The sequence below is a fragment of the Lithobates pipiens genome, unplaced genomic scaffold, assembly GCF_037356315.1.
Source record: "Lithobates pipiens isolate NorthernLeopardFrog02 unplaced genomic scaffold, aLitPip1_a1.2 Scaffold_19, whole genome shotgun sequence".
NCBI classification, from domain to species: domain Eukaryota; kingdom Metazoa; phylum Chordata; class Amphibia; order Anura; family Ranidae; genus Lithobates; species Lithobates pipiens.
In genome coordinates this window covers 594,373,017-594,388,485 of record NW_027507764.1, presented here as the reverse complement: position 1 = coordinate 594,388,485, position 15,469 = coordinate 594,373,017, and the positions used below count along the sequence as shown (strand labels likewise).

General features: G+C 46.6%; 1 protein-coding gene across 8 annotated transcripts in view; it reads right to left on the bottom strand.

Annotated features, from left to right (window-relative positions):
• The window catches only part of LOC143997805 (uncharacterized), a 149,747-nt gene extending 134,687 nt beyond the window's left edge, over positions 1 to 15,060 (bottom strand). For all 8 annotated transcript variants that reach the window (XM_077493612.1, XM_077493617.1, XM_077493618.1 and 5 more), the window contains exon 1: positions 14,892 to 15,060. In XM_077493612.1, the coding sequence (XP_077349738.1) occupies positions 14,892 to 14,987 (96 nt within the window). In that variant the 5' untranslated portion in view covers positions 14,988 to 15,060. The remainder of the gene's footprint in view (positions 1 to 14,891) is intronic.
• Positions 15,061 to 15,469: the final 409 nt, after the last annotated feature.

Below are 15,469 nucleotides of genomic sequence, written 5' to 3'. Positions count from 1 at the left end.
TCATCTTCACCAGTCTATGTGGGATCATCATCATCACCAGTCTATGGGATCACCATCATCATCACCAGTCTATGGGATCATCATCATCACCAGTCTATGTGGGATCATCATCATCACCAGTCTATGGGATCATCATCACCAGTCTATGGGATCATCATCATCATCACCAGTCTATGGGATCATCATCATCATCACCAGTCTATGGGATCATCATCATCACCAGTCTATGGGATCATCATCATCATCACCAGTCTATGGGATCATCATCATCATCACCAGTCTATGGGATTATCATCATCCATCACCAGTCTATGGGATCATCATCATCCATCACCAGTCTATGGGATCATCATCACCAGTCTATGGGATCATCATCATCATCACCACCAGTCTATGGGATCATCATCATCATCATCACCAGTCTATGGGATCATCATCATCATCACCAGTGTATGGGATCATCATCATCATCACCAGTCTAAGGGATCATCATCATCATCATCACCAGTCTATGGGATCATCATCATCACCAGTCTATGGGATCATCATCATCATCATCACCAGTCTATGGGATCATCATCATCATCATCACCAGTCTATGGGATCATCTTCATCACCAGTCTATGGGATCACCATCATCACCAGTCTATGGGATCATCATCATCACGAGTCTATGGGATCACCATCATCACCAGTCTATGGGATCATCATCATCATCATCATCACCAGTCTATGGGATCATCATCATCATCATCACCAGTCTATGGGATCATCATCATCACCAGTCTATGGGATCACCATCATCACCAGTCTATAGGATCATCATCATCACCAGTCTATGGGATCATCATCACCAGTCTATGGGATCGTCATCACCATCACCAGTCTATGGGATCATCATCATCATCACCAGTCTATGGGATCATCATCACCAGTCTATGGGATCATCATCACCATCACCAGTCTATGGGATCATCATCACCAGTCTATGGGATCATCATCATCACCAGTCTATGGGATTACCATCACCATCACCAGTCTATGGGATCATCATCATCATCATCATCACAAGTCTATGGGATCACCATCATCATCACCAGTCTATGGGATCACCATCATCATCACCAGTCTATAGGATCATCATCATCATCATCACCAGTCTATGGGATCATCATCACCAGTTTATGGGATCATCATTACCATCACCAGTCTATGGGATCATCATCATCATCATCACCAGTCTATGGGATCATCATCATCATCACCATCAACAGTCTATGGGATCATCATCATCATCACAAGTCTATGGGATCATCATCATCATCACCATCACCAGTCAATGGGATCATCATCATCACCAGTCTATGGGATCATCATCATCATCATCATCACCATCACCAGTCTATGGGATCACCAGTCTATGGGATCATCATCATCATCACCAGTCTATGGGATCATCATCATCACCAGTCAAAGAGATCATCATCATCATCATCATCACCACCAGTCTATGTGGGATCATCATCATCACCAGTCTATGTGGGATCATCATCATCACCAGTCTATGGGATCACCATCATCATCACCAGTCTATGTGGGATCATCATCATCATCATCAGCAGCAGTCTATGGAATCATCATAACCAGTCAATGAGATCATCATCACCAGTCTATGGGATCATCACCATCATCACCAGTCTATGGGATCATCATCAGTCTATGGGATCATCATCATCAGCAGTCTATGGGATCATCATCATCACCAGACTATGGGATTATCATCATCATCAGTCTATGGGATCACCATCATCATCATCACCAGTCTATGTGGGATCATCATCATCAGCAGTCTATGGGATCTTCATCATCATAACCAGTCAATGAGATCATCATCACCAGTCTATGGGATCATCACCATCATCACCAGTCTATGGGATCATCATCAGTCTATGGGATCATCATCATCAGCAGTCTATGGGATCATCATCATCACCAGACTATGGGATTATCATCATCATCAGTCTATGGGATCACCATCATCATCATCACCAGTCTATGTGGGATCATCATCATCACCAGTCTATGGGATCTTCACCATCATCACCAGTCTATGGGATCATCATCATCATCATCACTAGTCTATGGGATCACCATTATCATCACCAGTCTATGGGATCATCATAACCAGTCAATGAGATCATCATCACCAGTCTATGGGATCATCATCATCATCATCATCACCAGTCTATGGGATCATCATAATCACCAGTCTATGGGATCATCATAATCACCAGTCTATGGGATCATCATCATCACCAGTCTATGGGATCATCATCATCATCAGTCTATGTGGGATCATCATCACCAGTCTATGTGGGATCATCATCACCAGTCTATGTGGGATCATCATCATCACCAGTCTATGGGATCACCATCATCATCACCAGTCTATGTGGGATCATCATCATCACCAGTCTATGGGATCACCATCATCATCACCAGTCTATGTGGGATCATCATCATCACCAGTCTATGGGATCATCATAACCAGTCAATGAGATCATCATCACCAGTCTATGGGATCATCACCATCATCACCAGTCTATGGGATCATCATCATCACCAGTCTATGGGATCATCATCATCACCAACTTCTGAAAATAATCTAATGCTGCGTACACACGAGCGGACTGTATGGCATACTTAGTCCGTTGAAACACATTTCAGCGGACAATCCGCTCATGTGTGGGTTTCAGCGGACTTTTTCAGCATGCAGTCCGGCGTACTAAGAATTTCGTTTTTTTCGTCAATCTTCATCACCAGTCTATGGGATTACCATCATCACCAGTCTATGGGATCATCATCATCACCAGTCTATGGGATCATCATCATCACCAGTCTATGGGATCACCATCATCACCAGTCTATGGGATCATCATCATCATCATCATCACCAGTCTATGGGATCATCATCATCATCATCACCAGTCTAGGGGATCACCATCATCACCAGTCTATAGGATCATCATCATCATCATCACCAGTCTATGGGATCATCATCACCAGTCTATGGGATCGTCATCACCATCACCAGTCTATGGGATCATCATCATCATCACCAGTCTATGGGATCATCATCACCAGTCTATGGGATCATCATCACCATCACCAGTCTATGGGATCATCATCACCAGTCTATGGGATCATCATCATCACCAGTCTATGGGATTACCATCACCATCACCAGTCTATGGGATCATCATCATCATCATCACCAGTCTATGGGATCACCATCATCATCACCAGTCTATGGGATCACCATCATCATCACCAGTCTATAGGATCATCATCATCATCACCAGTCTATGGGATCATCATCACCAGTTTATGGGATCATCATTACCATCACCAGTCTATGGGATCATCATCATCATCATCACCAGTCTATGGGATCATCATCATCATCACCATCAACAGTCTATGGGATCATCATCATCATCACAAGTCTATGGGATCATCATCATCATCACCATCACTAGTCAATGGGATCATCATCATCACCAGTCTATGGGATCATCATCATCATCATCACCATCACCAGTCTATGGGATCATCATCATCACCAGTCTATGGGATCATCATCATCACCAGTCAAAGAGATCATCATCATCATCACCACCAGTCTATGTGGGATCATCATCATCACCAGTCTATGTGGGATCATCATCATCACCAGTCTATGGGATCACCATCATCATCACCAGTCTATGTGGGATCATCATCATCATCATCACCAGTCTATGGGATCATCATCATCATCATCATCATCATCATCAGCAGTCTATGGAATCATCATAACCAGTCAATGAGATCATCATCACCAGTCTATGGGATCATCACCATCATCACCAGTCTATCGGATCATCATCAGTCTATGGGATCATCATCATCAGCAGTCTATGGGATCATCATCATCACCAGACTATGGGATTATCATCATCATCAGTCTATGGGATCACCATCATCATCATCACCAGTCTATGTGGGATCATCATCATCACCAGTCTATGGGATCTTCATCATCATCACCAGTCTATGGGATCATCATCATCATCATCACTAGTCTATGGGATCACCATTATCATCACCAGTCTATGGGATCATCATAACCAGTCAATGAGATCATCATCACCAGTCTATGGGATCATCATCATCATCATCATCACCAGTCTATGGGATCATCATAATCACCAGTCTATGGGATCATCATCATCATCAGTCTATGTGGGATCATCATCACCAGTCTATGTGGGATCATCATCATCACCAGTCTATGGGATCACCATCATCATCACCAGTCTATGTGGGATCATCATCATCACCAGTCTATGGGATCACCATCATCATCACCAGTCTATGTGGGATCATCATCATCACCAGTCTATGTGGGATCATCATCATGACTAGTCTATGGGATCACCATTATCATCACCAGTCTATGGGATCATCATAACCAGTCAATGAGATCATCATCACCATCACCAGTCTATGGGATCATCATCAGTCTATGGGATTATCATCATCATCAGTCTATGGGATCATCATCATCATCACCTGTCTATGTGGGATCATCATCATCACCAGTCTATGGGATCTTCATCATCATCACCAGTCTATGGGATCATCATCATCATCATCACTAGTCTATGGGATCACCATCATCATCACCAGTCTATAGGATCATCATAACCAGTCAATGAGATCATCATCACCAGTCTATGGGATCATCATCATCATCACCAGTCTATGGGATCATCATCATCACCAGTCTATGGGATCATCATCATCACCAGTCTATGGGATCATCATCATCACCAGTCTATGGGATCATCATCATCACCAGTCTATGTGGGGTCATCATCATCACCCGTCTATGTGGGATCATCATCATCACCAGTCTATGTGGGATCATCATCATCACCAGTCTATGTGGGATCATCATCATCACCAGTCTATGGGATCATCACCATCATCACCAGTCTATGGGATCATCATCATCACCAGTCTATGGGATCATCACCATCATCACCAGTCTATGGGATCATCACCATCATCACCAGTCTATGGGATCATCATCATCACCAGTGTATGGGATCATCATCATCACCAGTCTATGGGATCATCATCATCATCACCAGTCTATGGGATCATCATCATCATCACCAGTCTATGGGATCATCATCATCACCAGTCTATGGGATCATCACCATCATCACCAGTCTATGGGATCATCATCATCACCAGTGTATGGGATCATCATCATCACCAGTCTATGGGATCATCATCATCATCACCAGTCTATGGGATCATCATCATCACCAGTCTATGGGATCATCATCATCACCAGTCTATGGGATCACCATCATCATCACCAGTCTATGGGATCATCATCATCACCAGTCTATGGGATCACCATCATCATCACCAGTCTATGGGATCATCATCATCACCAGTGTATGGGATCATCATCATCACCAGTCTATGGGATCATCATCATCACCAGTCTATGGGATCATCATCATCACCAGTCTATGGGATCACCATCATCATCACCAGTCTATGGGATCATCATCATCACCAGTCTATGGGATCACCATCATCATCACCAGTCTATGGGATCACCATCATCAGTCTATGGGATCATCATCATCACCAACTTCTGAAAATAATCTAATGCTGCGTACACACGAGCGGACTGTATGGCATACTTAGTCCGTTGAAACACATTTCAGCGGACAATCCGCTCATGTGTGGGTTTCAGCGGACTTTTTCAGCATGCAGTCCGGCGTACTAAGAATTTCGTTTTTTTCGAAATTCTGTCCGTCGTACTCGCATTTCAGCGGACAATCTGCCCGTGTGTATGCCAGTCCGACGTACTTTTGAAATGAGCGGACTTTTCCCGCCCGGAGGAAAGTCCGCTCATTTCGATCGCGTCTCCAGGTAGGCGGGGCCCGCGAAGGAGACGTCGCTGGCCCCACCGCCTGGTATGGACTTAAAGGGGAACCCCAACGCCGAAAAAAATCGGCATGGGGGTCCCCCCCAAGTCCACAACAGACCCTTGTCCGAGCACGCTACCCGGCCGGCCAGGAAAGGGGGGTGAGCGAGCGCCCCCCCCTCCAGAGCCGTACCAGGCCACGTGCCCTCAACATGGGGGGGTGCCTTGGGGAAGGGGGGGCCGCACCTTGTCCCCATGTTGATGAGGACAAGGGCCTCTTCCCGACAACCCTGGCCCATGGTTGTCGGGGTCTGCGGGCGGGGGGCTTATCGGAATCCGGGAGCCCCCTTTAATAAGGGGGCCCCCGGATACCGGCCCCCCACCCTATGTGAATGAGTATGGGGTACAATGTACCCCTACCCATTCACCTGTGAAATAAAAAGTACAACACACGAGATAAAATACTTTATTGCACAGCTCCGGGGGTCTTCCGTCTTCGGGGGTCTTCTCGCCGGACTCCTCCGCTATCTTCTTGTAGCTCTTTTGCTAGCGGAGGAGTCCGGCTTTCTTCCTCCCCACCGCCGGCCTCTTCTCCCGACTTCGGGGGTCTTGTCCCCCTCTTCGGTTCTTCTGCCGGGCCACCGCGCCTTCTTATAGCTCTTTTACAGGCGGTGGCCCGGTCTTCTGTCGCCGCCGCCGCCTTCCGTTCTTCTTCTTCTTCTTCTTCTTCTCCAGGAGATGTTGACTCGATGATCTCTCCGGCCACAATGCCAGGGCCGCGCTGCGCGGCCACTTATATAGGGACAAGGGGCGGTGTCACATGGCTTTATGTCACATGGGTTGGTCACATGCCCCCCGCCCGCAGACCCCGACAACCAACGGCCAGGGTTGTCGGGAAGAGGCCCTTGTCCTCATCAACATGGGGACAAGGTGCTTTGGGGTGGGGGGGCCGCGCGCCCCCCACTTCCCCAAGGCACCCCCCCCATGTTGAGGGCACGTGGCCTGGTACGGCTCAGGAGGGGGGGGGGGGGGCGCTCGCTCGCCCCCCTTTCCTGGCCGGCCGGGTAGCGTGCTCAGACAAGGGTCTGTTGTGGACTTGGGGGGGACCCTCACGCCGATTTTTTTCGGCGTTGGGGTTCCCCTTTAAGTCCATACCAGGCGGCGGGGCCAGCAACGTCTCCTTCGCGGGCCCCGCCTACCTGGAGACGCACTCGAAATGAGCGGACTTTCCTCTGCGTGTGTGGGCGAGTCCGTTCATTTCAAAAGTAGGGCGGATAGTACAGCGGACTTAGTACGCCGTATTAGTCCGCTCAAAAAGTGCAGTGTGTGGGCAAGTAGCCCGTTCGGAAAGTTGGACAGACAGTCTGGCGGAAACTTTCCGCCAGACTAAGTACGTCATACAGTTTGACCGTGTGTACGCGGCATAAGATGTTTTACTGAATGGAGGATCTGGAGGGCGAGTGATCCACTGTGATCTGAGTGCTCTCCGATGTTTAGAACTTGCTGCTCTGTACGGGGGGTGAGCTGCACATAACACCGCCGTCTGGACACACGGGACACACTCGATTAGTGTGGTTGTATTTTAACAATGGATGAGTCACATTATCAGCTTTAAACACCAGGAGAAGACGACTCACACCCACAAGAGTCAGTAAAATGTCCGCACACAAAAGGATCAGAGAGAAAATAATATTACAAGTCAGCTCCCTCTAGTGACCATTATGCCACATACACACGATCAAACAATCCGGTGGAAAAGTCCGGCGGACTCGAGTCCGCCAGACAATCCGCCCGTGTGTGGGCTCCGGCGGACATTTTTTTACCCAAAAGTCCGGCGGACTAAGAAAGTAGTTTTTCACCAAAATATGTCCGCCGGACTCGCAGTCCGGCGGACAATCCGGCCGTGTGTGCCAGTCCGCCGTACTTTTGAAATGAATGGACTTTTCCCGCACGGAGGAAAGTCCGCTCATTTTGAGGACCAGCGAAGGAAACGTCGCTGGCCCCGTCATCTGGTATGGAGTTAAAGGGGGAGCCCTACGCCGAAAAAACAGCGTGGGGGCCCCCCCCCCAGGTCCATATCACACCCTTATCCGAGCACGCAACCCGGCCGGTCAGGAAAGGGGGTGGGGACAAGCGAGCGCCTCCCCCTCCTGAGCCATACCAGGCCACATGCCCTCAACATGGGGGGTGCCTTGGGGAAGGGGGGGCCGCGCGGCCCCCCACCCCAAAGCACCTTGTCCCCATGTTGATGAGCACAAGGGCCTCTTCCCGACAACCCTGGCCGTTGGTTGTCGGGGTCTGCGGGCGGGGGGGATTATCGGAATCCGGGAGCCCCCTTTAATAAGGTGGCCCCTGGATCCCGGCCCCCCACCCTATGTGAATGAGTATGGGGTACATCATACCCCTACCAATTCACCTGTGAAAAAATGTAAAAAAAAAAAAACATTACACAAGGGTTAAAAATAATTTATTGCACAGCTCCGGGGGTCTTCTTCCGTCTTGGGGGGTCTTCTCGCCGGACTCCTCCGCTATCTTCTGCTAGCTCTTTTATTAGCGGAGGAGCCCGGCTTTCTTCTTCGTCGCCGCCCTCTTCTTCCGACTTCGGGGGTCTTGTCCCCCTCTTCTTCCTCAAGAAGAGAAGAGAACAGAAGGCGGCGACAGAAGACCGGGCCACCGCTTGTAAAAGAGCTAGAAGAAGGCGCCGTGGCCCGGCAAGAAGAACCGAAGAGGGGGACAAGACCCCCGAAGTCGGAAGAAGACCCCCGGAGCTGTGCAATAAACTATTTTAACCCTTGTGTGTTGTGTTTTATTTAAATTTTTTTCACAGGTGAATTGGTAGGGGTACATTGTATAAATAAATAAGGGGGATATGATCTCCATGTATAAATGCATAAGGGGGATATGATCTCCATGTATAAATACATAAGGGGGGATATGATCTCCATGTATAAATACATAAGGGGGATATGATCTCCATGTATAAATATATAAGGGGGATATGATCTCCATGTATAAATACATAAGGGGGGATATGATCTCCATGTATAAATACATAAGGGGGGGGTATGATCTCCATGTATAAATACATAAGGGGGGATATGATCTCCATGTATAAATACATAAGGGGGGATATGATCTCCATGTATAAATACATAAGCGGGGGATATGATCTCCATGTATAAATACATAAGGGGGGATATGATCTCCATGTATAAATACATAAGTGAGATATGATCACCATGTATAAATACATAAGGGGATATGATCACCATGTATAAATACATAAGGGGGTATGATCTCCATGTATAAATACATAATGGGGATATGATCTCCATGTATAAATACAAAAGGGGGGATATGATCTCCATGTATAAATACATAAGGGGGTATGATCTCCATGTATAAATACATAAGGGGGGATATGATCTCCATGTATAAATATATAAGGGGGATATGATCTCCATGTATAAATACATAAGGGGGATATGATCTCCATGTATAAATACAAAAGGGGGGATATGATCTCCATGTATAAATACAGAAGGGGGATATGATCTCCATGTATAAATACATAAGGGGGATATGATCTCCATGTATATATACATAAGGGGGATATGATCTCCATGTATAAATACATAAGGGGGGATATGATCTCCATGTATAAATACATAAGGGGGATATGATCTCCATGTATAAATACATAAGGGGGATATGATCTCCATGTATATATACATAAGGGGGATATGATCTCCATGTATAAATACATAAGGGGGGATATGATCTCAATGTATAAATGCAAAAGGGGGGATATGATCTCCATGTATAAATACATAAGGGGGATATGATCTCCATGTATAAATACATAAGGGGGATATGATCTCCATGTATAAATACAGAAGGGGGATAAGATCACAGATTGTAAGCTCTAATGAGCAGGGCCCTCTGATTCTCCCCTGTATTGAATTGTATTGTAAGTATACTGTCTGCCCTAATGTTGTAAAGCTCTGCGTAAACTGTCGGTGCTATATAAATCATTATATTATAATTATTATTATTAATGATAATAATAATAAAAATAATAATAATGTATAAATACATAAGGGGGGATATGATCACCATGTATGAATACATGAGGGGATATGGTGGACGTCTGTTTGCTGGATATGGGGGATGTCTCTTTGCTGGATATGGGGGGTGTCTCTTTGCTGGATATGGGGGATGTCTCTTTGCTGGATATGGGGGATGTCTCTTTGCTGGATATGGGGGATGTCTCTTTGCTGGATATGGGGGATGTCTCTTTGCTGGATATGGGGGGTGTCTCTTTGCTGGATATGGGGGATGTCTCTTTGCTGGATATGGGGGATGTCTCTTTGCTGGATATGGGGGGGTGTCTCTTTGCTGGATATGGGGGATGTCTCTTTGCTGGATATGGGGGGTGTCTCTTTGCTGGATATGGGGGATGTCTCTTTGCTGGATATGGGGGATGTCTCTTTGCTGGATATGGGGGATGTCTCTTTGCTGGATATGGGGGGATGTCTCTTTGCTGGATATGGGGGGATGTCTCTTTGCTGGATATGGGGGGATGTCTCTTTGCTGGATATGGGGGGGTGTCTCTTTGCTGGATATGGGGGGTGTCTCTTTGCTGGATATGGGGGAGTGTCTCTTTGCTGGATATGGGGGAGTGTCTCTTTGCTGGATATGGGGGAGTGTCTCTTTGCTGGATATGGGGGGTGTCTCTTTGCTGGATATGGGGGATGTCTCTTTGCTGGATATGGGGGGGTCTCTTTGCTGGATATGGGGGGTGTCTCTTTGCTGGATATGGGGGGTGTCTCTTTGCTGGATATGGGGGATGTCTCTTTGCTGGATATGGGGGATGTCTCTTTGCTGGATATGGGGGATGTCTCTTTGCTGGATATGGGAGGGTGTCTCTTTGCCGGATATGGGGGTGTCTCTTTGCCGGATATGGGGGTGTCTCTTTGCTGGATATGGGGGTGTCTCTTTGCTGGATATGGGGGGTGTCTCTTTGCTGGATATGGGGGGTGTCTCTTTGCTGGATATGGGGGGGGTGTCTCTTTGCTGGATATGGGGGAGTGTCTCTTTGCTGGATATGGGGGGGGTGTCTCTTTGCTGGATATGGGGGAGTGTCTCTTTGCTGGATATGGGGGGTGTCTCTTTGCTGGATATGGGGGATGTCTCTTTGCTGGATATGGGGGTGTCTCTTTGCTGGATATGGGGGATGTCTCTTTGCTGGATATGGGGGGGTGTCTCTTTGCTGGATATGGGGGGTGTCTCTTTGCTGGATATGGGGGGTGTCTCTTTGCTGGATAAGGGGGGTGTCTCTTTGCTGGATAAGGGGGGTGTCTCTTTGCTGGATATGGGGATGTCTCTTTGCTGGATATGGGGGATGCCTCTTTGCTGGATATGGGGGGATGTCTCTTTGCTGGATAAGGGGGGTGTCTCTTTGCTGGATATGGGGGATGTCTCTTTGCTGGATATGGGGGTGTCTCTTTGCTGGATATGGGGGGGTGTCTCTTTGCTGGATATGGGGGTGTCTCTTTGCTGGATATGGGGGTGTCTCTTTGCTGGATATGGGGGATGTCTCTTTGCTGGATATGGGGGGTGTCTCTTTGCTGGATATGGGGGATGTCTCTTTGCTGGATATGGGGGATGTCTCTTTGCTGGATATGGGGGATGTCTCTTTGCTGGATATGGGGGATGTCTCTTTGCTGGATATGGGGGATGTCTCTTTGCTGGATATGGGGGATGTCTCTTTGCTGGATATGGGGGTGTCTCTTTGCTGGATATGGGGAGTGTCTCTTTGCTGGATATGGGGGGGTGTCTCTTTGCTGGATATGGGGGATGTCTCTTTGCTGGATATGGGGGTGTCTCTTTGCTGGATATGGGGGTGTCTCTTTGCTGGATATGGGGGTGTCTCTTTGCTGGATATGGGGGATGTCTCTTTGCTGGATATGGGGGATGTCTCTTTGCTGGATATGGGGGATGTCTCTTTGCTGGATATGGGGGGTGTCTCTTTGCTGGATATGGGGGGTGTCTCTTTGCTGGATATGGGGGTGTCTCTTTGCTGGATATGGGGAGTGTCTCTTTGCTGGATATGGGGGATGTCTCTTTGCTGGATATGGGGGTGTCTCTTTGCTGGATATGGGGGATGTCTCTTTGCTGGATATGGGGGGGTGTCTCTTTGCTGGATATGGGGGGTGTCTCTTTGCTGGATATGGGGGGTGTCTCTTTGCTGGATATGGGGGTGTCTCTTTGCTGGATATGGGGGATGTCTCTTTGCTGGATATGGGGGATGTCTCTTTGCTGGATATGGGGATGTCTCTTTGCTGGATATGGGGGTGTCTCTTTGCTGGATATGGGGGATGTCTCTTTGCTGGATATGGGGGATGTCTCTTTGCTGGATATGGGGGTGTCTCTTTGCTGGATATGGGGGGGTGTCTCTTTGCTGGATATGGGGGATGTGTGGAAGTGCCTCTGATAACTGAATATTTTGATTGTTTTGTACATTTTACTGTATTGCTTTTTAGTAACAAATTCTGTAAAATGATGTAAATCCCCAAATTATACTTGGCTCCCTGTTCAGTAAGGGGGCAGTGGTAGGAGGAGTGTAGGGGTGGAGACAAGGGGAGGTCCTAGGGGCAATACTAGGGGGCGGAGATAGGTGTGATTGTAGGTGTGCACCCCAAAGCTCAAACACACACGCTGCACTGGACAGGGAATGAATGGTGCTCTGTGCTGAGCAGCTTCCTGTTCATTCACACAACAACACCACAGTTTACTATGCTTCAGTTATGAATGAACACAGTGAATGGTCAGTACTGATCACTCACTGTGTTCATTCAGAAAAGGAAGGGGCCATAAATGACGTATTTACCGCCCCCCTTTCCCGCTCTCCATCCTAAAACGATCCCCCACAGCAGCTGGCGGAAGAGGGGAGGAGGGGAAGCCAGAAGAGCTGTGTGGGGGGGGGGAACCAGGGGAGCAGAAACAAGCAGAACAGGGGCAGGAAGGGCGGTGGGGGGGCAGAAATTACCTTTACCAATCCCCTACATTGTCCTCCTCTGGCAGCTGAATACTGGTGGGAGGGAGAGGAGCAGAAGCCGAATTTCAGCTGTTGCAGGAGGAAAATGGAGATTGATTCCCCAAATTAGGGTGTGCCTAGGCACACCCAGCACACCCTGTGCACACGCCTATGGGTGGGACCTCAAGGGGGGGGGGTGAGTTCCTCTGAGAAAAAAAAAGCCCAGGTAGGTAAAGTTGATCCAGGAAATATCTTAGTATATAGGATGGTGTGCTGTATATAGGATTGTGTAATGTATATAGGATGGTGTACTGTATATAGGATTGTGTAATGTATATAGGATTGTGTGCTGTATATAGGATGGTGTGCTGTATATAGGATGGTGTACTGTATATAGGATGGTGTGCTGTATATAGGATGGTGTGCTGTATATAGGATGGTGTGCTCTATATAGGATTGTGTACTGTATATAGGATTGTGTGCTGTATATAGGATGGTGTACTGTATATAGGATGGTGTGCTGTATGTAGGATGGTGTGCTGTATGTAGGATGGTGTGCTGTATATAGGATTGTGTGCTCTATATAGGATGGTGTAATGTATATAGGATTGTGTAATGTATATAGGATGGTGTAATGTATATAGGATTGTGTAATGTATATAGGATGGTGTGCTGTATATAGGATGGTGTGCTGTATATAGGATGGTGTAATGTATATAGGATGGTGTAATGTATATAAGATTGTGTAATGTATATAGGATGGTGTAATGTATATAGGATGGTGTACTGTATATAGGATTGTGTAATGTATATAGGATGGTGTAATGTATATAGGATTGTGTACTGTATATAGGATTGTGTACTGTATATAGGATTGTGTAATGTATATAGGATTGTGTAATGTATATAGGATGGTGTGCTGTATATAGGATTGTGCAATGTATATAGGATTGTGTAATGTATATAGGATTGTGCAATGTATATAGGATTGTGTAATGTATATAGGATGGTGTGCTGTATATAGGATTGTGCAATGTATATAGGATTGTGTAATGTATATAGGATTGTGTGCTGTATATAGGATTGTGCAATGTATATAGGATTGTGTAATGTATATAGGATTGTGCAATGTATATAGGATTGTGTAATGTATATAGGATTGGATCATTTGTTTTGCTTAGTTATGGTTAAACTGGATGGACTCGCGTCTTTTGTTAACCTGACTAACTACAAACCTCCCAACATGTTGAGATGGGAATGAGGGACACCTACTAACAAACGTATGTAGGTATAGGACACGCCCCCTTAAAGGAGAATTAACCAAAAAAAAAAGGTTACTCAATTCCAGAAGGGCTTTTTTTTTAGCACTGCTATTCCTTTATATTGGCTTTTAAAATGTACAAATGCAGCAATTTAGAATTTAATGAAAGGTTTAGCACTGGGAAAGACTTTTTGCAAAGATAAAAAGTGCATTTTATATACAACTATAGAGATCAGACCAAAATGAGGGACAAATGAGGGACAAATGAGGAGGAAAGAGGGACATTGCTCCAAATCCGGCACAGTCCTTTGAAATCCGGGACAGTCCTTCGAAATCCGGGACAGTCCCTCGAAATCCGGGACAGTCCCTCGGAATCCGGGACAGTTGGGGGCTATGTAACTATGACAGATACGTATTGATACATTGTCCTCATTCTAGATCTGCAGAACATTGCTCGGTGATAACTATAAATTGATATATATGGACATTTCTAGTTGTGTCTATAGAAGGTCCTATGATGTGGGCGGAATGTTCCTGGAACCCCCACATCATACAACCCCCCCCCCCCCCCCCCACCCCTCACCCCGGGAACTCACCTCTCCTCCATCCTGGCACTCCGTCCGATCGCCATTAGATGGGGTCACCAGCAGCACGCAGACCACGAGGCCCCCCAAGATCAGCAGAGTCCTCATCACTGACCTTCACCCCGATCCTCACTACAGCAACACGACAGAAAGACGTTCGATGTGTGACCTCCACCTTCCGTAATATTTTGACAGTTCTCATCGCACTTCTTATATACCACCTTTCCCCTCCCCCTCCCCTCCTGCTGGGACTTGCCGGCTGTGGGATCCAAACCTACAGATGAGTCAGAACCCTTCCCTATTCCACTGCAACCTCGTCATCTTTTGCGTTTTACGGATGATAAATTATTATTATCTATAAATGTATTGTAGCACCCTCCTAGGTGCCTTGAAAAAGTATTCATACCCCTTTGGAATTTCCACATTTTTGTCATGTTACAACCAAAAACATAAATGTATTTTATTGGGATTTTATGTGATGGACCAACACAAAGTGTCACATTATTGTGAAGTGGAAGGAAAATGATAAAGGATACAAATAAATATGTGAAAAGTGTGGTGGGGGGGAGGGGGAGGGGCATTTGTATTCA